This window comes from Scaptodrosophila lebanonensis, unplaced genomic scaffold (assembly GCF_003285725.1).
Source record: "Scaptodrosophila lebanonensis strain 11010-0011.00,11010-0021.00 unplaced genomic scaffold, SlebRS2 tig00000113-arrow-arrow-pilon, whole genome shotgun sequence".
In the NCBI taxonomy this organism is placed as follows: Eukaryota; Metazoa; Arthropoda; class Insecta; order Diptera; family Drosophilidae; genus Scaptodrosophila; species Scaptodrosophila lebanonensis.
In genome coordinates, this window is record NW_022060575.1 from 1,487,942 (window position 1) to 1,508,231 (window position 20,290).

The 20,290-nt window shown below is 39.7% G+C and overlaps 3 protein-coding genes across 3 annotated transcripts; 1 reads left to right on the forward strand and 2 right to left on the reverse strand.

The window, feature by feature from the left end:
- The first annotated feature begins 131 nt into the window (after window positions 1-131).
- LOC115628254 (F-box/WD repeat-containing protein 7) lies at window positions 132-8,344 on the forward strand. The gene is made up of 8 exons (XM_030524273.1): window positions 132-289; window positions 2,099-3,513; window positions 3,571-5,388; window positions 5,954-6,135; window positions 6,206-6,431; window positions 6,498-6,708; window positions 6,773-6,944; window positions 7,011-8,344. The coding sequence occupies exons 2-8, from the start codon at window positions 2,209-2,211 to the stop codon at window positions 7,120-7,122; spliced, it is 4,026 nt and encodes a 1,341-aa protein (XP_030380133.1). The 5' UTR covers window positions 132-289; window positions 2,099-2,208; the 3' UTR covers window positions 7,123-8,344.
- Window positions 8,345-9,304: 960 nt separating this feature from the next.
- Window positions 9,305-12,576, reverse strand: LOC115628277 (kinesin-like protein KIF23). Its single transcript, XM_030524306.1, has 6 exons — window positions 12,455-12,576; window positions 11,637-12,386; window positions 11,023-11,569; window positions 10,627-10,948; window positions 10,011-10,561; window positions 9,305-9,940 (listed from the first exon to the last, which is right to left on the reverse strand). Exons 1-6 carry the CDS (start codon window positions 12,463-12,465, stop codon window positions 9,467-9,469), a joined length of 2,655 nt encoding a protein of 884 aa, XP_030380166.1. The 5' UTR covers window positions 12,466-12,576; the 3' UTR covers window positions 9,305-9,466.
- A 2,717-nt stretch (window positions 12,577-15,293) lies between these two features.
- Window positions 15,294-19,849, reverse strand: LOC115628313 (sulfide:quinone oxidoreductase, mitochondrial). The gene is made up of 7 exons (XM_030524367.1): window positions 19,657-19,849; window positions 16,979-17,084; window positions 16,699-16,923; window positions 16,441-16,641; window positions 16,181-16,390; window positions 15,925-16,111; window positions 15,294-15,728 (listed from the first exon to the last, which is right to left on the reverse strand). The coding sequence occupies exons 1-7, from the start codon at window positions 19,767-19,769 to the stop codon at window positions 15,415-15,417; spliced, it is 1,356 nt and encodes a 451-aa protein (XP_030380227.1). The 5' UTR covers window positions 19,770-19,849; the 3' UTR covers window positions 15,294-15,414.
- Window positions 19,850-20,290: the final 441 nt, after the last annotated feature.

A 20,290-nucleotide genomic window follows, 5' to 3' on the forward strand; every position in this document is an offset into this window, starting at 1 on the left:
TTTAAATCACAGTAATTTAAATTTATGTGCTGTTCGCGCCTTTTTATCGAATATGTTGCAGTGTGACCATTTAAACGCTAGATATGTATGCATATGTATATTTGGGCTGGGCATAGTATTTTTGGCGTTTTTACGCGTTTGCAACGGGGCTACTCTAAATCGCTTAGTGCGTGTAAATTACTTTGTAAAAGTTTTGTCTGTCCAATAATTAAGTATAATTAATAAACTGTAGTGCAAAATTGAAGAACAGCACTGGAATACGTTTACATCCGAGGAAAACATTGCAAATGTATGTGAAAACATCGAGTCATATTTACTCATATCCAAGAGAGTGTGCATACTTATGTGTGTGTGTGTGGGATGAACGCAAAAAAAGTAAAAACGAAAAAAAATGTTTAAATAAACGAGGTGAAACTATAAACATGAAATTCACTAAATATGTTTAGCAAATGGTTTTGTACTCTTTTACTGAAAAAAGTACTAATCTACCTGTGTGAACTTAATATGACATATAACATCCGCAAGTAGCTACTGTGTGTTTGTGTGTACAACAATGTTCACATTTTCTTTTGTTGTTTGCTCCACGAAATAAGGGGCTGCAGTGCTGGTGCTAAAAGTGGGGTTAGGGCCAGTGCCTTTTAATTGTTTAATTGGCGTAGATAGCAAAATATTTCACTTTTACAATTATATTTATAATTAGCATGTAATTCAGTTGTTAAATCACGCTTATTATTGGTGCGTATGTATTCTTGTTGGGGCGTCATGAAAAAGTGCTCGTAGGTAACAACTAAAAAAAAATGATGTACGTGCACATAATGGAGAAAACTTCATAATCATGAGACTCTTGTACGACATTCTTCGACTAAAAGAACTGTCCGTGCATGTGTGTTTGTGCGTTTTCGCTCTATCCTGTGACCCACAATGCGGTTAAGTTCTTTTAAGAAAGAGCTCAGGTCAACAGCCAAGCAAGAAATTGAAGACCTACCTACATTTCTCATGCTTACTAGCGCATCTGTCTTATCTTTTTTACGTGTGATGCAACCAGAAATACAAGCGAACCTTTGCACACACACACATACTAGTCCAAGGACCTACATGCATACAAACGCGCACATATGTATGTGTATACCAGACATACTACATGTTTATGTTATTGTAGTAGTGCAGATGCGAGCGATGAAAATTCCTTTGTGATCGCCCTTTTTTCAGTCACTGCGGATGCTGTTGCACTCTTCGTTGGTTGCAGCGATCGGATCCCTTTTGACGTTGCCGATGTGTGCATGTACATACATACATATATGTATAATGTACGGGTATGTTTGTGTGTACGCTTGATAGAGGGCAGAAGCACACAGGCTTGCCTACTGCCTTGCTCAGTCTGTTCGCAAAGGGAATGGTGACGGGGGGAGAAAAGACACGAAGCGAAAACAAATAGCGGCTTGAATTGCAAGGTGTACGCCACTGTATCTTTGTTGCTTCTTCTCCATCCATCCGTTACTTCTACTCTTGGCATCTCTTTGCCTCTTGTGTGTGTGTTGCTTTTGCCTGCGTGTGTTTTGGCGTTAGTGTGTGTGTGTGTGTGTGTTGTAAGACCCGTTTCGTCTTCTTTTCCATTCTATTTCAGTTTCTTCCGCCGATGCACTTTTGAGATTTCCTTTTTTGAGTTTTGATTGCTTCGACAGCTACGGCTGCTGCATTTTTACAAATCTATCCCACTGTCTTTCCCTTTTTCGCAACCGGCCACCGAGAATAGTCATTTAGATGTACATATGTATGTATAAAAACACTCATATATATGTATATACATACATAAATATGTATATATGTACATGCACGATCACAAGAGCGCAGCCGTTTCCCTCGACTGTTCTTTCGTATAGCGTGGGAATTTTTTCTCAGTTGATGAATTCACTTTGTCTAGGACTGACAGATTTTAAGGACGTTGCATTTAAGTTCAGTTGCGTTGGTTGGATGGATGAATGCTAAGGTAGAGAATTAAGAAAGGCTATTTCAATTACCTGACAACGAAGCCTTTGTATTTACAAAAATGTACATATGTATGTATATCTACATGATAAGTATTTTAAATATTTTACAGTAAATACATACCATACATACATATAGAGAGAGCAACCAGAGTGTGGCAAGGAGAGCAGCAACCAGGGTGACAGTTGCGGCTACCGTGTGCTCCCCTTGTGTATTTGTATTATGGAAAAAGGATGTTCAGTTGCTAGCAGCGTGTCCACCATCGGCATCCCCCAAGTGGTTCAGGAAGGAGGGAGCAGCAGAAGAGATTTCCGACAAATCGAGCTTAAGACCCAACTCGAGCCGACTACCAGTGAAGTCGTAGGATCTATGTCCAAGTTGAGGGAAGACGTGGAGGACCTGGTCTCTTCAAACTCGCAACATGGGTTTGCTGTAGTTCTCGATGATGAGTCTAGCACCTCTGGAGTGCTGGAGACTTTCGAGATTAGTTCTTCCAATTCACTGCCCATTAGCACAGCCGGTGCATCTACCGTTGGTGTAGTGGCAGTGGACGATAGCTCCTCAACAGACACGCTCAACGGACAAATGGAAAGCGCCTCGGACCACAGTGTAAGCTCTATAAATAACGCTTTTTTCAATGATCCTCCGGTCGTCAGCCTCTTAAACGATGACGAAGATGATGATGATGAGGATATTGTTGAAGACGAAGAAGATGAGGATGTGGTAGCTGTTGTAAATGGACAAACTATAAATTCGGCCGAAGACTGCGCTAATACCTCACAAATGGCTTTGACCGATGGTACAGTTAATGCCATCATTATGACGACCGATGGTTCAAAAATTTATTTGGAAACGCCCGTTGTTGAAGATGTTCAAGCGCATCCAAACAGCACCGGGACAAATGCTGTTCAGTCTGAGTTTGGGGAAAAGACTGGCAACCCTAAGCGGCTCAGTGATGAGTTTATGTTTGGAGAGGACCATGCTGAAGAGTATGCAACAGCCACCCAAGGGTTATCCACCATCTGCAGCTCAGAAGCGACAACAACAAGGGGAATTAAGTCTGAACAAGCATCTGATATTAGTGGGGCCGATGACACGGATAGCGGCAGCAGTGGCAATGCCGAAGTTGAGTCATCTTTACACGATCGACTGATGTCAGTGCGCCTGAAGCAAATGAGCCTAACGACCAATGCCAGTGCATTGCCCGCTCAGGATGGTGTCGTTTGTGTTGAGGCGCCAGTGTCCAGCTCCCATGCACCTCCAATGTCCAAAGCTGATATCGAGTCAATGGATTTAATAGAACGTTGCGATTTTGAGAATGAACAACGCCTAACCGGGGGCATTGTGCTCAAGACCAGTTCGGTGATGAGCAAAAACAAGTTGAATTTAAGTCTGATCAAATCGTGTATGGATAATTCCAAGCCCAGAGCCTGTGCCGGCGGCGGTGCTAGTGGCGTAAGCAGCAGCAGCGACGACTGGCCGAGCAGCAGTAGCAGTAGCGGACGAGCAGTCTCCTCCGATAGCAAGGTGAGTAGCAAAAACGCATCGAATGATTTGAAATAAAATATTTAAAAATTTTTATAGTGTACATATAAAGATCTGTCGACAACCCCAACGAGTAGTCGCAAATATTCAAACAATCGGCTAAGCAAGTCCACTGCCAAACTCAATCTAGGCGCCTCGCTGTGTGGAGCTGCCTCTTGCTCCCAGCACAACGCCACAACCTTGTCGTCCCCGTTTTTCAAGTCCTCGGTCATCATAGAAGCCACTACTACAGCCACATCTCCAACCAAATGCACCGGAGCAGCCAGAACTGACGCCTTCACAAGCACTAATTGCGATGATAACTTGTTGTCTGCGCCTGCGCCGTCACAGGGCAAAGAAAGCAGCTTAGAGCAGGAGCACAAGGATGTGGCTGCAGCGCTTGTACAATCGACGGCATTTAATTCTGTGGCGTCGCAAACCAGTCAAGAGGTTACCTGCGGTCGCCCCACTAATGGCAGTGACCCAGCCTGCGCCGGAGTACTCGACGACGCACAGCCTTCGACATCGTCGGCACGTTGCCAGTATGCGACGGCAGCCAAAAGTACACGCCAGGTTAATGCCAGCGCCCAAACGAATGAACGTTTTCTATCTCGAGCCAGTGCGGCCTGTGGCAATAGCAACAACAACAACATAACTGCTAGGCAACGCCAACGCACGCAATCGCAACGCAATTGCTCCTCAAATGATGTCATTGTTTTAGAAGTTGTGGTCGAAGAAGGAAATGGCAATGGTGGAAACGGACCTATCAATGCCGAGGCAGTGGTGGATCCTGCTGACTTTAATGTAGACGAGCCCTGGGCAAATTGCGATGAGGATAACAACTCCTCTGATATGGAGGAGGTTTGCACTTGCCAAAATAATGCAATAGGAAATAGCAGTCTTAGTGGCAGCAACGCAAGCCTAAGCGAGACGCTGGATATGGATGCAGGCGAAAGCTACCTTGGTGATGAGCAGGGTGTAACTGATTGCTCTCTGGCCAGCGCGGGAACCGTGGCATCGGCTAACAATGCCCAACAGCGCAAACGCAAATACAATGATGGACGCCTGCTGGATAGCGACTATAGCGTGCAACTCACATATGGAGGTAGTGCTGCGACAGGAGACAACAATTGCCGCAAACGTATTGCTTATGATTTCGCTTCGACGCCACGTTCTTCTCAACACGCTTCATCAGTGCTACCCGTCACTGCTTCCATAACACCTTCGACGGCAGCAACGTTTGGCTGTGGGGTTGCAGCCGTGATTAATTCTCCATTAGGTCGACGCACACCACGTTCTTTTATAACTACGCGGGATAACCCTCCGCCAGAGCTGCAGCCGTGGTTGGCTCAATTTCAGCGCTGGACCCATGGGGAGCGTTTGCTAGCAGTGGATCGTCTGATCGAACATTGCGATCCCTCGCAAGTGCGTCACATGATGAAGGTCATTGAGCCACAATTCCAGCGTGATTTTATCTCGTTGTTGCCGCGAGAATTGGCTCTGTTTGTTTTATCCTATCTGGAGCCGAAAGACTTGCTCCGTGCTGCACAGACATGTCGCAGTTGGCGGTTCTTGTGTGACGACAATCTGCTATGGAAGGAAAAATGTCGTAAGGCGCAGATCCTAACCGAGCCGCGCAGCGATCGTCCAAAACGGGGACGCGACGGTAATATGCCACCTATCTCGTCGCCTTGGAAGGCAGCGTATATGCGACAGCACATCATTGAAATGAATTGGCGCTCGAGAGCCGTTCGCAAGCCCAAGGTTCTAAAGGGTCACGACGATCATGTCATCACATGCCTACAGTTTTCTGCCAACCGAATCGTCTCAGGCTCAGACGACAACACACTCAAGGTTTGGTCGGCAGTAACGGGCAAGGTAAGTGAAAAAATTTGACAATTGATATATAATTAAGAGTCTCCTGAACTACGGACAGTTCTTAAACGATAGATTTATTATTGACCAGGTTTGCTCCAACAGAAATAATATTAAAAATAATTCCCTGGAACGGTAAACAAGACGGTATAGGATATATAATTACCATAACTATACAATTCCAAAGCGCGAAGTCCGTCTGTCTGTTCCATTCAGCTCAGTTTTTGAAGGACTCAGAAATAATATGTCGAGATCAATTGTGTCAGAACACTATACGATATAGAGCTCATATAATCGATATGCCAACTGTTGTTGCCGTATCTGATGGGGTTAAACCATCTTCAGGTACGGCTGACTAAATGTACATATGTATAAAATTCGCGGTCTATTATAATGGAGGAATAAATTTGTTGATGTAAGGCATAAAATGAAATGTATACATTATTTAGCTTCCGCTTATCGAAAATACCTTAGTAGTTATAAGCCGACATTTATGATTCTATGGTGGATATGTACATCCCTTAAAACTCTTTACGTAACTGGTTTATCTTTCTAATTGCCATTTTAGTGCTTGCGAACTTTGGTGGGTCATACTGGCGGCGTCTGGTCGTCGCAAATGTCGGACAACATTATAATCTCTGGCAGCACAGATCGAACGCTGAAGGTATGGGACATGGAGAGAGGCACTTGTGTGCACACCTTACAGGGTCATACCTCAACGGTGCGATGCATGCATTTGCACGGCAATAAGTAAGTTCAAGTTGTTTGGAGCGGTCTCAACAATTTTGTCTAACAATATTGATACCTCATTACATTACAGGGTTGTCAGTGGTTCCCGGGATGCTACTTTACGCGTTTGGGACATTGAGCTGGGCACTTGTCTGCATGTGCTAGTGGGTCATCTGGCTGCGGTCCGATGTGTGCAATATGATGGCAAGCTTATTGTCTCCGGGGCCTACGATTACATGGTTAAAATATGGCATCCAGAGCGTCAGGAGTGCCTACACACCCTACAAGGACACACGAACCGCGTATACTCCCTGCAGGTAAGCGATTGTGCTAGGCATTTGAGCCTAATTTAAATTGATATCTAATAATCGTATGCGCTATAGTTCGATGGGATTCATGTTGTATCCGGCTCTCTGGATACTTCCATTCGAGTCTGGGATGTAGAGACTGGTAATTGCAAACACACACTGATGGGTCACCAAAGTCTGACATCGGGAATGGAACTGAGGCAGAATATTCTCGTCTCTGGAAATGCAGACTCAACCGTCAAAGTCTGGGATATAACAACGGGGCAGTGCCTGCAGACACTATCGGGTAAGTAGATAATAGTGGGGAACCTAATCGTGTAAACTCATTTTCATTTCCTATGTGCTATCAGGTCCAAATAAGCATCAGTCTGCAGTCACTTGCTTGCAATTCAATTCACGTTTTGTTGTCACAAGCTCGGACGATGGTACAGTCAAGTTATGGGACGTAAAAACCGGCGAGTTTATACGTAATCTAGTAGCACTGGATTCTGGCGGTTCTGGTGGCGTTGTATGGCGCATAAGGTATGTACCGACTATTGAATTTATAGGTAAACATTTGCTCATATTTCGCCTAATTTACAAATCAAGGGCGAACGATACGAAACTGATCTGCGCAGTCGGCTCTCGTAATGGCACAGAGGAGACAAAGCTTATGGTTCTGGACTTTGATGTGGAGGGAGCTTGTGTGAAGTGTTCATAGGAGCGATTCCATTGCATAGCGAAGCAGTTGATTTGCACACGAAGCAAACAAAGGCGTACTATTCTTTATGTTATGATCCCTTCAAACGGCGGGAGAGTCAGTTTAGTAGCTCGTAGAAATTGTGAATCGGTAACGATTTCATAGTCGAGTGCATATTTAATGAAAACTCAAACATCATAGAAACTTACAAGCACACCAAACACTCATTCACTTCATTCACACGCGCATATGCGCGGGAAAACGGTCATTGCTAGCCTTGCCAACAAATGGAGCTCCTCGGCTCGGACCTCAACAATAATCACATTGATGAAATTTTTAATCTAAAGTTTTCAATGTTATAATTTATTTCATTTATTTTGCTACTTTCATAGCCAAAATTTGTTTTCCAATCATAGAATAATTTCTTGCTTAGTTCTATACAGTTTTAATGGTTTATTATGGCATTGAAAATCAATTAACACATTTTAGGTATACAGTTATTATGCTTAGGCCTACAGTTATTATGTTCAATTCGAATGGAAGCCTAATGGGAACGAACCTTAATTAAAAAACAGCTTTATATTATATAATTAAATTGTTTACTTGAATGTTAATGCCGTTTGTGCATTTCACTTATATATTTGGATTCTGTTGAGTTTTGTGGTATCGTTTCTTGTTCATAAGTCCCTCAGTTTGTGTTTTGTTTCCATGTGAAAATTGATTTTCTTGTTAAAGCTCTTGGGGAGCATCGTTCAAATTATATTGGCACAAGCTTCAAGTAAATTTAAAATGATTATTGCTCTATTTTGTATTTTTTTGTATTCATTTGCCACAACAATTGCCATTAATAGTAATGGGATTACGGGAACTAGGCGGTGGAAGTAGTACAGAGCTTCCGCTGCGGCACCATTGATGATCATGACGATGATGATGCGAAGTCGTTTCGAAGTTGTGTTAACCTGGCAATCGTATGTTATAAGTTTAAAAGTTGGGCAGCTCATACACTTACAATCATCAACATACAAGCACACACCGCACACATACACAAAAGCATTAAGCGAACATATATTTTAATTATAGACTGATTTATTAGTAATTGTAATTGAATTGAAATTAATCTACCAATATATATGTGTACGGTACCGTATGTATTTAAATAAAATTTATTGGCTTAAGTTTAAACATAAATCTGAATAAACGCAGGAATAGTTAAACAAGAGTTAATAAATGTATGTGCATGTGATTTTTTGTTTGTTCATCTTTTCTAATTACCACTTAAAAATGAATATAGTACGCATATACATATAAATAGGTACATTGGCCAATAATATCGTACGCTATATAAATATGTATTTGTACACACACTGAGCTTGCGCGCTGGGGCGCAACTTTGGGAATAGAAATTCACAAACTACTTTAAATGATAAAATATATGATTATACTTTAACCATGATAATCGTAACAATAAATTCAAAACATAATTAAAAACCAGATTTTTAATTGAGTTATTATTCTTAAAAAATTGGTACATTCCCAGAGAGGGGTTGTTAACGACTACTAACTGTAATCGCTCTGTAAGAACTTTATTTCATAGTTTTTATGTCCTGTGCCCAGATGCAAATGTTTATAGCACACAGAAGGGAGCGTGGCAAACCTCAAAGTATATATGTATGTATATTCTTGATCAATATGACAAAACGACTTGATTTAGCAATGTCCTTGTGTATGAACAAAAGGATCTTTGGAAGTTCAAGAGGTAGAATAACCAAACCAAACTTATCAACGTTCCCCTAAGCCCTAGGCAGATCGTGTTTTTTTTTCTGATCTGATGATTAGTGATTTTTCATAGCTTCGGTAATTCTTAGAGCACTTCCGGGTAGTGCTTGTGTGTCCATAAATCAAGTCTCGTAATAGATAAATTTTAATTGTAGTCTCCACTCACAGCTGTTGTTTTGGATTAATTTTTTTCTGCACATATAGCCAAACATAGGCGCAATTCCGATTCAATAAATGTTATCCAATTATTACATAAGCATTAAAAAAATTTATGTTAATTTGGTTTTTGGGGAATTGGGCAAAGGATATTAAGAGTTGGGCCTGTCCCACTCTAGCATTCCATTTTTGTTTTTCTTTTGGAAACTGTTAACAATTTTTAGCTATAGAAACAAACCATACAATATTAATATAACGAAACTCGCAACGATTTCAAATTTCTTTCAAATTTAATATAAATGAGTATTAAATATACATAATAACCAAATCCTCAATTGATTACAAGAACTTCAATTTAACGACAGGAAAAATAACTAAAAAATGACTAATATACTTTAAATAGCGTAAGTTTTTGCGATGGTCGACATTTCATTCACATCTTCGATTTCTTGCTACTGTGCCCCTCAATGCCCAAATTGCAGCGTGAGGCAACATCCTGTACAGACGTCACTGTCACTGTACTTGGCACCACTGCTCCAAGTCCCGATAAATTGCCATTGCTTGGGCGCTTGCGAGTTGGCGAGTGGACGGGTGATTTTTGCTTTAAGCACTCGACATCGTCGAATACAACTTGTGCGCCACCACCACAGGTTGGAATCACGTTACCCTTGTATAGCTTTGTTTCCACATCGCCATCAGTATCGGCCTCCTGGGCAACGAGACAGTACTTGGTGGCACCATGCCCGGTTAGTTCCTTCATGTCGGTAAGTTTTGTAACCGATTTTCGGTTCTTTAAGTACGGCTGCATAATGGTGCCCAGTGGTACGGGATTGGCAGCTCGGTGCTCCAGCCACTTGTCGCCCGCAGAACGTGATCGTCGATGCCTGGTATTTGCAGCAGCGACGCCCTATGTTTTTAGAACAGAGAATATTAAATTAATGATGTAATGGTTAGGTTTAATGTCTTATGAATCTTACATGACGGGGCGTGCAATAAATATCAGTTCGCGTTGTCACTGGCACTGAGGATTCGGTGCGCGCAGTCATCGCACCGCGATCCTTGTCTCCAAGCATATCCTCTGTACTATGAGACCGCGGCAGACTTGGCAGATCTTCGGACTGAAGAATATTTGACACAAGGCGCAGCTTCTCATCTTTAATGCGCATCCGTTCCTGCAGTTTGGCGCGTTGCTCTCGTAATTTTACTTCAAATTCCCGCTTGTTTTTATCGGACTCAACAGCAAGTTTCGAGCTAAATTTTTTCTTTTGTTTCTCCTTTTCGTGCTCCTTTTGCGTTAACATATTCTCCTTTTCATTTAATTTCTGGGACAATTCCTCTATTTGCCTTTCGCGCTTGCTCAGGCTGTTGTTGAGTACATCTATGGAACTCTCATGAATGCGCACCTTATTTTCGAGAGCTGTACTACGGTCGCGTTCTTGTTTGTAGACGGCTTTTAGAGATGCTAACTCTGTTCGCAATTGCAAGTTGTCTTTTTCCAAATTCATTATGACTTGACGGAAATTGTTACCTATAATGGAAAAAAATTACAGATTATTACCGTTTCGCGACAGTCTGAGATTTACTAGTCCTAACATTTTATGTCCATATTGCTGCGCAGCTTTTTGCGTTTTTCTATGCGTTGCTCCAAGTACTGCATAAGTTCTTGTATTTTCATTGCAGCTTCTGGACTATCCATTTGATAGCTGGGAAAATCTGGTCCTAAACTGTACACAAGACCCACATCTACATCTATTTCTTTAGCCTCTGGTACGCCAAGTTCATTGAGGTTGTTTAATGCGATCTTAAACATTTTGTTTGCCTTCCGACGTCCTGGTGTTAAGCCTAGATCTGTCTTCATTGGGGTGGCACGCGCTATTTGAACCTCTTGGGTCATTTCGGCGAATTTCATAACTTGCTGAAAATAACCAAATGGTGTATAAAGTCAATTGGATAAGTTGTTCGATAACTGGTAAATGTTACTGTATATACCATATTCTCTTCATGGTCCTCGATTCTCGGATTGATGCACACAATCATCGAAACTTGACCCTCGCCATCAAAGTAGTTCTTAAACATGTGTGTGATTTTCGAATCACGATATGGAATTTTCTTGGGCGCTATGCCAAAGGGTGTTTGCTGATTCTCACGCAGGTACTCCAAGCAAGTACGCAGCGTCATCAAGGAATTGTTTATGTTGCCAGCCTCGCGCAAGCGAATTCCCGTATTTTTTGTGCGCGAGGAACGTTCACTGCCAGCCAGATCAACCAGAGATAGCTGGCTGACCGTGATTGTGTGCTTGTCCTGGACCACATGCTCGCCCTGGCAGTCAGTGGGAGCCTGAACCAGACGGATATTGAAGACAGAGTGACTACGACTTGACTCGGAATTCAAAACGGTGTGACCCATGCGTTTCCGTTTTTGTCCCATCTGAAACACCTCGAGAGCTTCGTCAACTGTCTTGACTTCAACCTCAGTGACACCGTGAACGAACATTTGGCGGTTGGCATCTTCACGTATGATTTTGCTTTGCAAAGTCCTAGAAAAAGCAAGAAATAATAAATATGTATGCACGTGATATGTTGTTGATTGTTAATTATATTTACTTCTGTATGCCCGAGTCCTCCAAAAGATCGTAGACACTGTTATTGTAAATCTCGATATAGGTGACAAAGACCGAGAACATATTGTCCTCATCTATTCCCAACACCGGCCTTGGATCAACTGAGGCTTGCGACGCAATTTCTGGGTCAGAGTCTTTGCGTCGAAAGGCGAAGCGGCCAGCTCCGGCGAACCGCTGATTCATTTCCTGTTGTCGCTCGAGCAGCGCATCTTCGTCAGATAAAATTTCAAAGCCATTTAGCCTGTCTGGCTTAAAAACAAACTTCTTTGCTTGATAGTCTGATATGGTGCAAAACAGTACGTCTAGGCAACGTGGCATAATGCCACGATGTCTTAAATTACCAGTCATGGTATAGGTTTTCCCGCTACCCGTCACTCCGTACGTGAAGAGCAAACTGTTACGACCGCGTACAAGATTTTCGACCAGCGGCTGAGCCACTGCCGTAAACACATCCTGCTGCGTGGAATCAGACTGAAAGACGTGCTTAAATATATACTGTATTTCGCGCTGTGCCGATTGCTTGTGATGGAGGAGCTGATCTGGCGGCGTTAATGTGATTGTCGTGGAGTTCTTTACGCGCATTCCTGTGAGATCACCTTCCGATTGCAGTGGTCGCACTCTGCAATATACATGTACAGGATCGCGAGGCTTCTCTACTGTCTCTCGCTGCCTATCGGTCAATGGAGCGCGGGGCGTCTTGAAAACACGCATAGGTGTGCGAACGCTGCTACTGCTGCAAAATTTTAATATATGAAGGGCGTCATTATGGAATTATTGAACATAGGGTTCACTTTTACTTACACTGCCTTCATTTTGAGTTTTTAACAATTTAATTGATAATACAAAATTTAGTTTTTCTTCTGCACAAACTCATCAAACCAAGTAACACAATTCGTTAACTTTAAAACCAAGCGCCAAGCGACGCCACGCTCTGCTTTTGTTGTGTCTGCAACAAGCAACCCTGTTTATTACCGATAACATAGCACATCGATAAATGTTCATGGTGTCAATCGATTGTATTTTTAGGGCTGTTACATTTAAATGAATTTTAAATAATTTCAAAAATCCACACACCATGCAGACAAAGGGGTATTTTAACATGTGACTTATAATTATTATATAATCATAAGCTTTTTTATGATTTCAAATATGCGAAAATATTAGCGAAAATAAGCAAAATCGAAAGTGTAAAATTAAATTTAAAAATAAATTAATACATTTTCACGGTGTCAGTCGATTGTACTTTTAGGGCTGTTGCATTTAAACGAATTTCAAATAATTTAAAAAATCCACACACCATGCAGACAAAGGGTTATTTTAACATGTGACTTATAATTATTATATAATCATAATCAAGTAAGAAAAGTAAAGCGCTCACCTTGCAGTGCAAAGCTAGTTATAAGAAAAAATGAGCACCCTGCTGATGAGTTACTTTGCTTTACTTATTAGCTAAGTCGTACTGCCGGTTTTTGCTGTTTTTGCATGACCAAACAATTATAATAGATTTATCGATATCAAATATAAAATCAAACTCACGTTCGTGCTAAATATTCACTTTGCAGCAGTTTTGCAGATTTCTTTTTCAAAAATTTCCTGCTCTCTAAAGACTGTGGTATTGCTTTAACTTAACCACACACAAAATCGATCTAATTTTATTATGGCCGGGGTGGGTTCGCCGTTTATCTGCAGGAAATATCTTCTTCTTTAAATTATACTCTAATATACATACATATTTCAGTTTTAACTTTGAGCACTTTCTTTTGGCATTTTGTGTCCATGGAATCAACGTGTTTTTGTAATGTAATATTTCCCCTCATTTTTCTCACTAATAATACCCTTATTAAAATTGCACTCAAGAATAAAAAATTGCAACTATTACATTAAGTAAGGTATCTTTTACGCGTACAAAGGGAACCAAGTGGTGGCCTTATATCCACCACACTGAAAACGCAGAATACCGAGTACATGTACACATAGAAACAATGCCGATGCAGTCATACAATCATGAAAGCAAAATAAGCCATTGCCGCATAAATAAGATCCTCCAATACACTGGCTAGCTGGATCCACTTCAAAGTGGTGCTGGACGAGGAAGCTGAATATTTATTGGTAAACTTGTATCGTTTGTTATATCTTTCAACTTGAATGCAAAAATAAGAGATTGGACAAGGCAAAATAGATTAAACCTATACTTAATGCTTATAGTAATGTTAATGTTTAAATAAGTAATCAAAATTCCAATTTACATTTAATAAATAAATTAATAAACAAACACGAAAATGATAAACCAACAAAAATGTTGTACATTAAACTATATAGTATAAACTTGTGTTTAATTTATATGTTTACAAAGTGCAATAAATGTATGGCTAAGGCAACGAAAAAATTTTTAGAAAAAGTTATAAACATAATTAATGATTGAATCAAGTAAATTGAACACAATATAAAACAAATGAATTATGTCTTATAATTGTAATTCTTTGCATCAAAAACACAAAAAGAAAAGAAATGGGAAGAATATGGGGAAGTGATATAAATGAACGAATATAAAAAAATATTTAGTTGAAACTATAATAAATGAAATACTGCTAAATGGTGATAAACCAATAAATATAATTAATGACTTCGGATCTAAAACAATTTCGGTCATGTTTTAAATAAAATCTCAAAACATTTTTTGCTACAAATGATACAATTAATTCGTTCTGAAATTGAATGATATTGCATTAAAAGATGCTTCAACAACTACATAAGTATGTATGTATAAAATGTAGTACGAGTATATGGGAAAGGAACAGAAGCAAATATGAAACCATTTTAAATTTTAATTTAAACCTATGCACATACTTCTGTGTGTAGGTATGGATGTACTTAATTACCATTTTCTGTTTGCAAACGAATACATTGATAAAACACACTTGCATTGCAGATTGGACAGTTGGAATCACTTGTAGTATGTACAGTTTAGGATTGATTTTCATTAAAACACCCAAACACTGCGAAGTGTTAATCGGCAAAAAATGTAAATCGGTACCAATCTGTTGACCGCATACATATACTTGTAGTATATCTAAAATGTATTCTTTTCGTTGTGTTTTATTTCTAAGTCTAGAGACTTCTAGGGCGTACAATAACCCCAATGGCTTAAACAAGGACACACTTTAAATATTCAAACTATATGCAAATTTGTAGGCGATACATACTATATGTACTAGTATATCAATATTTACGTTTACATTGACGTATGACAAAAATTCAAGTTGAAGCCAGTCAGTAATGTTGATTCCCAAGATCATCTGAAAACGAATTAGCCTTGTATATCAGTAGAATTACTTTTATTCATTTCATTCTGGGAAACATTTATCTCTGTCAAATTGACAGTAAATCAAGAGAAATTTGATATGTACGATCTGTTAATGAGTAAGTTGATCAACAATTTGACAAAGCTCAAAATACTGCAGCCATAAGTTTATTTGGGGATAATGGATTCCCTTTGTGCCAAATATACATAAAACTAAATTTTATTCATTAGCAGATATTTGTCGCTGTTATTTGAAATGTTAGTCGCAATTGTCACAGTATCGAAAATCTCTTATGTGATTGAATCATAAACTTTTCCGAAGGTTATCAAAGTTCGTAATATTTTTCATCAATATATTTTATTTCATTAAAAATGCCTCAATATAAAATCGATCACAAACAGAAATAAAGTAATAAACATAAAATGATGGATTTTGTTGCCGTTTGAGTAACAGGGTCTTCTATTTTTGACTGAACCTAAAGGGAGCGAATAGGTTTCGCATTAAAGCTGGTCCATTCCAGTAGCCTGGAAGCATTAGTGTCCAGTACAGCATAGGCATCAATTGCTTTTTCATGAAGAACATTGTGTACCGCTCCTTATTTTGGGGCATTGGGAATGTCTCCAGAGGAGTCAAGGAGTAATCAAATTCTGCCAATATGCAGCTGTTGTAACCGGTAACTAGGGGGCATGAGGCATACCCATCGTAGCTGTTGTTTAGAGGCTTTCCTGCCAGCGCCGCGATCATATTGCGATAGACAACTGGTGATTGTGCAGCTGAAAAGTTTAAGAGCATGTCTGAGCGATCAAATGCAATAGACCTATAGATCAATGACTAGACTGAATATTTAATGCGGCGTTGGCTTGCTTTGGAAACCTTGGGATTCCATTTGCATGCACCACCGCCGGCTTTGCTAAATAATTTACGCTTGGATTTCCATAGTGCACGAAAAATAACGGGTAAAGAACTAACCTGCGGATGCAGCAGTCTTTGAATTCGGTGAACCAGAACAGTCTCCAATGGCGAAAACATTCTTGTACTTTGTATGTTGAAGTGTCGATTTGTCGACATCCACGAATCCCGACTCGTTTACCAGTTCCTTGCACTTGGTTAGCTCATCCGGTGCGCTCATGGGTGGTACGGCATGAAGCATCGAGTACTGAAGTTTTAAAAATCAATGGAATGTTTCAAAGAGAGCTAAAATGATAGATTAAAGAAGTTAATGTACCTGCTCTTCATATATTTCACTCGGATTATCCAGGTTTTGGAAGATAGCGATATCTTTTTCCGGTCTAACCTCAATCAGATTTCGACGCGTGTTCACCGTTATGTTGCGTTTCTTAACAATGGGCCATAGGGCATCTGCATAGTGCTTTACACCGAAAAGAACAGGCAACGAGGTATTGTATATGACATTTATGTTGTTCCGTTTGCCTAGCTAAAAGGAAACGTTAGTAGAGCCACTAAAAAAGCAGCAACTAAGGTTACCTTGCGGAAATAGTGCTCCGCAATGTACAAAATCTTTTGCGGCGCACCCGGGCACTTAACCGGCGATGCAGGGAACGTAAAAATTGCGTTACCTTCCTTAATGTTCCGCAAGGAGTTGTAGACACGGTCTACGTACTTTGGTGAGTAAATCGAACCAACTTTACCGTTTGGTATCTCCAAAGCCTCCACCAGGCCAGGGATCTGTTTGTAGAGTCAGAACGTGTGTATGGGCTTTGGAATAGTGTTCATGGGGTCTACCTTATTAAAGTTTAGCTGGAGACCGATTGCAATGAGCAGCATATCATACTTAATTGTTGTACCACTTGAAGTCTTAACAACGTTGTTATCGGGATCAAAGTCTGTGGCCTTTTCACGAATCCATTTCGCCTTTTGCGGCAGTACGTCTGACATCAGCTTGTAAGATTGATCCACTTGTTTCATTCCACCTCCTATCAGCGTAAACATTGGCTGATAATAATGCTTCTACAAGTGAATAAGTATAGCATAACTTTCTTAAGAATTTGGGATGATTACGTACATCTGCGGGCTCCAGAATGATGACCTTATCTTTACCAAGTTTCGACGAGAGCTTTGCGGCCATGGCACAACCACCGCTACCGCCGCCTACAACTAGAACTTTACATCTAAAAATTTTGTAAAACTAGAAATTAGTTCTTTTTATTTTAATCTAAAAAATATATATCGTTGCAGATGAAACAAATATTTGTTGTATGGCATGTTCTAGCAAGATCTGGGATTTATGTAAGTTTTCAAAACCAACATGCGCCAACACCGACAATCTGTCGATTTCCCTACTTTCCCATTTTATTAGACTGTCAATATTTTAACAGTTGTAGCAGAAATTTTTCCCACTTTTCTTTTAGTGCGGCTAAAGACAATTTTAAAATTGTAATAACTCCTCATAAGTTTTCTAATTTAATACTATGTACATGTGATTATTGCCATTAAACCTATACAAATAAATCATGTAATGTATGTATGTTGAAATATCATCTACAGCTACGCTTTGATCAACTAAAAGTCAAATAAAAGTTGGCTTTCAACAAGAACGTTTATTGTTAAATTTTTATTCAGTGTTTTATTTATGCATATGTAAAGGATTTGGCCCATGCCGACAATCGTTGTTTCGCTGAGAATAACAAAAGCGAGAGCAAATTTATTACGAGTAGTTGTGGATTTAGTGGATAGAAAGTCCTAGACCCTGCGCGTCGATAGAGACTTCTAGGCTAACTTCGGCTAGCGCAAGGCCTTAACGCTGCACTGCATTGGGAGCAAGAGAGCACTGCAAATTTCATTATTTAATGAGAGAGTTGCTTAAATGGAATATTTCGATACAGAAATCAATAATTGATTACAATGTTAGTGCCTACCTTTTATCAGATTATATCAGCTCTATTATGTTAATATCTATATTTCATAAGATTAATATAGAGGGCACGTCACATAGTATGTACATTGACTCGCTGCTTATTGTATACAGTCGAAACTTTTTTCTTTAAAACAAACAGTTCTATATACATATGTACATACTACACATACATGAATATGTTTAAAACCGATAGGTAAAATGCTGATACTATAATGAATAGAGGCCTGGCATAGCTCAATGAGCTAGAAGGAATCCCACAATGTGAGCTCGTTCCTTGATAAGGCATACGGTGATTAAAAAATTGTCAAAGTTTATCATAAAATTTAATAATTGTCCAACGTAGGACAGGTCTTGAAAAAAGATTGAAGATTTACAAAATAAACATAGCTATAATGAATATTTTTATTCATTGGCAGGTTAGGTTTGCGGGAGCTGTCTGTCCGTCCGTATGAACACCTGGATCTCAGAGACTATAAGAGATAGAGACACCAAATGCACAAAAATGCCTTATGTGTGTATTCTATGCGAGTTTGTTTTATTTTTTTGATTTCCCCCCCACTTCCCCCCTATGGGGGTTTTCCCGATTTTCCATTCGTATAATCGCCTATATCTCGGAGACTATAAGACCTAGGATCACCAAATTTTAGTCCCAGATGTCTTATGTGAATACGCAGAAAATGTATATTTTGGAATTTCCCTCCCTCCCCCCTCTCCCCCGCAAATCGTAACTCCCGTAATTCTTGGAATTTCGAACTAAAATTTTACAAATACTCCCAATTAATTATTATGTGTCCGTATGCCAAGTTTCACTATGATAGACCGATTTGACAAGAAGTTATAGCCATAAATATATTTGCTGCTGCAGCGCTGCTCAAGCGCTGCCCGCGGCTGTTGATGCTGGTGCTTTGGTTGACTGCACACATGTTTACACAGACACGAATAGATGCGCATAGGCATACATACACCAACACAGACGCAATTGCTATGTAAATGTGCAATTATAAACCCTTTACGTGAGTTCGAATACCGAGAAAGGTAAAATCGATCATTGAATTTTTTTTTATTTTCTTAATTATTTTATTTTCTATAATTATTGTAAACATATGTACAGAGTATTTCAAAGTCGGGACACCCGACTTTAGCTTTTTTACTTGTTATGTTTTATAAATGTATTGTTCAATTCGGATGAAAAGCTTTTTGACCACAAAGTTGATATTGTGCCACATAAAGAGAGAGAGAGTTATCGTGCCACTACAGTAAATCATATTGATAGTCCAATGCGCACTGAATGTGTTTAATAATATACAGATGTATGTAAACATGTCCACCTTGTGTTTAAAAGTAATAATTTCCTCCTTATAGACAAATAGTTTGGTTGTGGGCGATACAACTGCATATAAGACAACAGAATGGGGTGATTATTATGAGTACATGTGCACATACATATGTATGCATGTATGTATGTATTTGTATGTACACGATGAATGCATAATGGTAAATATCCAACTTTGTCTTCAAAAGCCGGTATTATTGGTTATCGCGTGCTCGCCTTCTGCCTCTCTCGGGGGTATAATCATGTTAATTAAATTGGCTTATGAACTACAATGGGCTACAAGGGCTAGCAAAGTAATTAAATGATGTCACTGATATATGTATAAATATGTACGGGTATAGACTGAAATAATATTTCTATTTAATTTCGAGTGTTTGGCATCGAACGGTGGGTGTGTCAAGTGAATCTGCATTCGAAAACGTTCTATCTATAGGAAATTGTGTGTGCATAATACAAACACACTCATAACACTCCCAAAGGGGCTGGTACTTACTCTTGGTTATCGTAGTTGGTGCGAGATACTGAGAAATGTCTAATTGTGCTGGAAGCGTTAAAGCTGCGCGTGGCAGAAAGCCCGGTTTGTCGGAGGGCTTGAAGAGAGATCATTGTTCTTAGCCTAATGTTCCGACCGGGCCCAATACAAAAAATAGAAATAATTATAGAAACTTCCGCGTAGTTGGACTTGCTGGTCCGGCGATGGCTCGAAAACTGCGGCGAAAAATAAAGCAAAAGTTCAATTTGTTATCAAACGACTACACTCGACGCAACTGGTTGGTGTGTGCTTTTTATATGTACGAGCTTTACATATGTATGTACATCTGTATAAAATATACATACATATATGTACATTCATAGTGATGTTAAATATCATTAACACTTAATTTTACGTATTATCTAATTATTGTTTCTGTCGAATTTCACAGTTAGCTTAATAATTTCTACAGCATGCAAATGTGTTTGTTGTTATACTTGTATACTAATATTTTGCGTTTGGGGTGAATTATACGTAAACGTATAACCTTGAAAATAAGCGGCACTAGCTTTGACAAATTGTTTATGCCGCTTCTGCTTTTGTTATTCTTTTAAGCTTTTTAGCTGTTATACTAAACCCAAAAGCATAGTAACAT

Coding starts and splice junctions, on each gene's coding strand:
- LOC115628313 (XM_030524367.1), bottom strand. CDS start 19,769: ATGATCTCTCTTCAAGCCCTCCGACAAACCGGGCTTTCTGCCACGCGC. Junction 17,085..19,656: donor ACCAACTACGATAACCAAGA/GTAAGTACCAGC, acceptor CAAAATTTTTAG/ATGTAAAGTTCTAGTTGTAG. Junction 16,391..16,440: donor CGGAGCACTATTTCCGCAAG/GTAACCTTAGTT, acceptor GTTTCCTTTTAG/CTAGGCAAACGGAACAACAT.
- LOC115628277 (XM_030524306.1), bottom strand. Junction 10,562..10,626: donor CAGCAATATGGACATAAAAT/GTTAGGACTAGT, acceptor TTTCCATTATAG/GTAACAATTTCCGTCAAGTC. Junction 9,941..10,010: donor TTTATTGCACGCCCCGTCAT/GTAAGATTCATA, acceptor CTAAAAACATAG/GGCGTCGCTGCTGCAAATAC.
- LOC115628254 (XM_030524273.1), top strand. CDS start 2,209: ATGGAAAAAGGATGTTCAGTTGCTAGCAGCGTGTCCACCATCGGCATC. Junction 6,709..6,772: donor GTGCCTGCAGACACTATCGG/GTAAGTAGATAA, acceptor ATGTGCTATCAG/GTCCAAATAAGCATCAGTCT. Junction 6,945..7,010: donor GGCGTTGTATGGCGCATAAG/GTATGTACCGAC, acceptor TTACAAATCAAG/GGCGAACGATACGAAACTGA.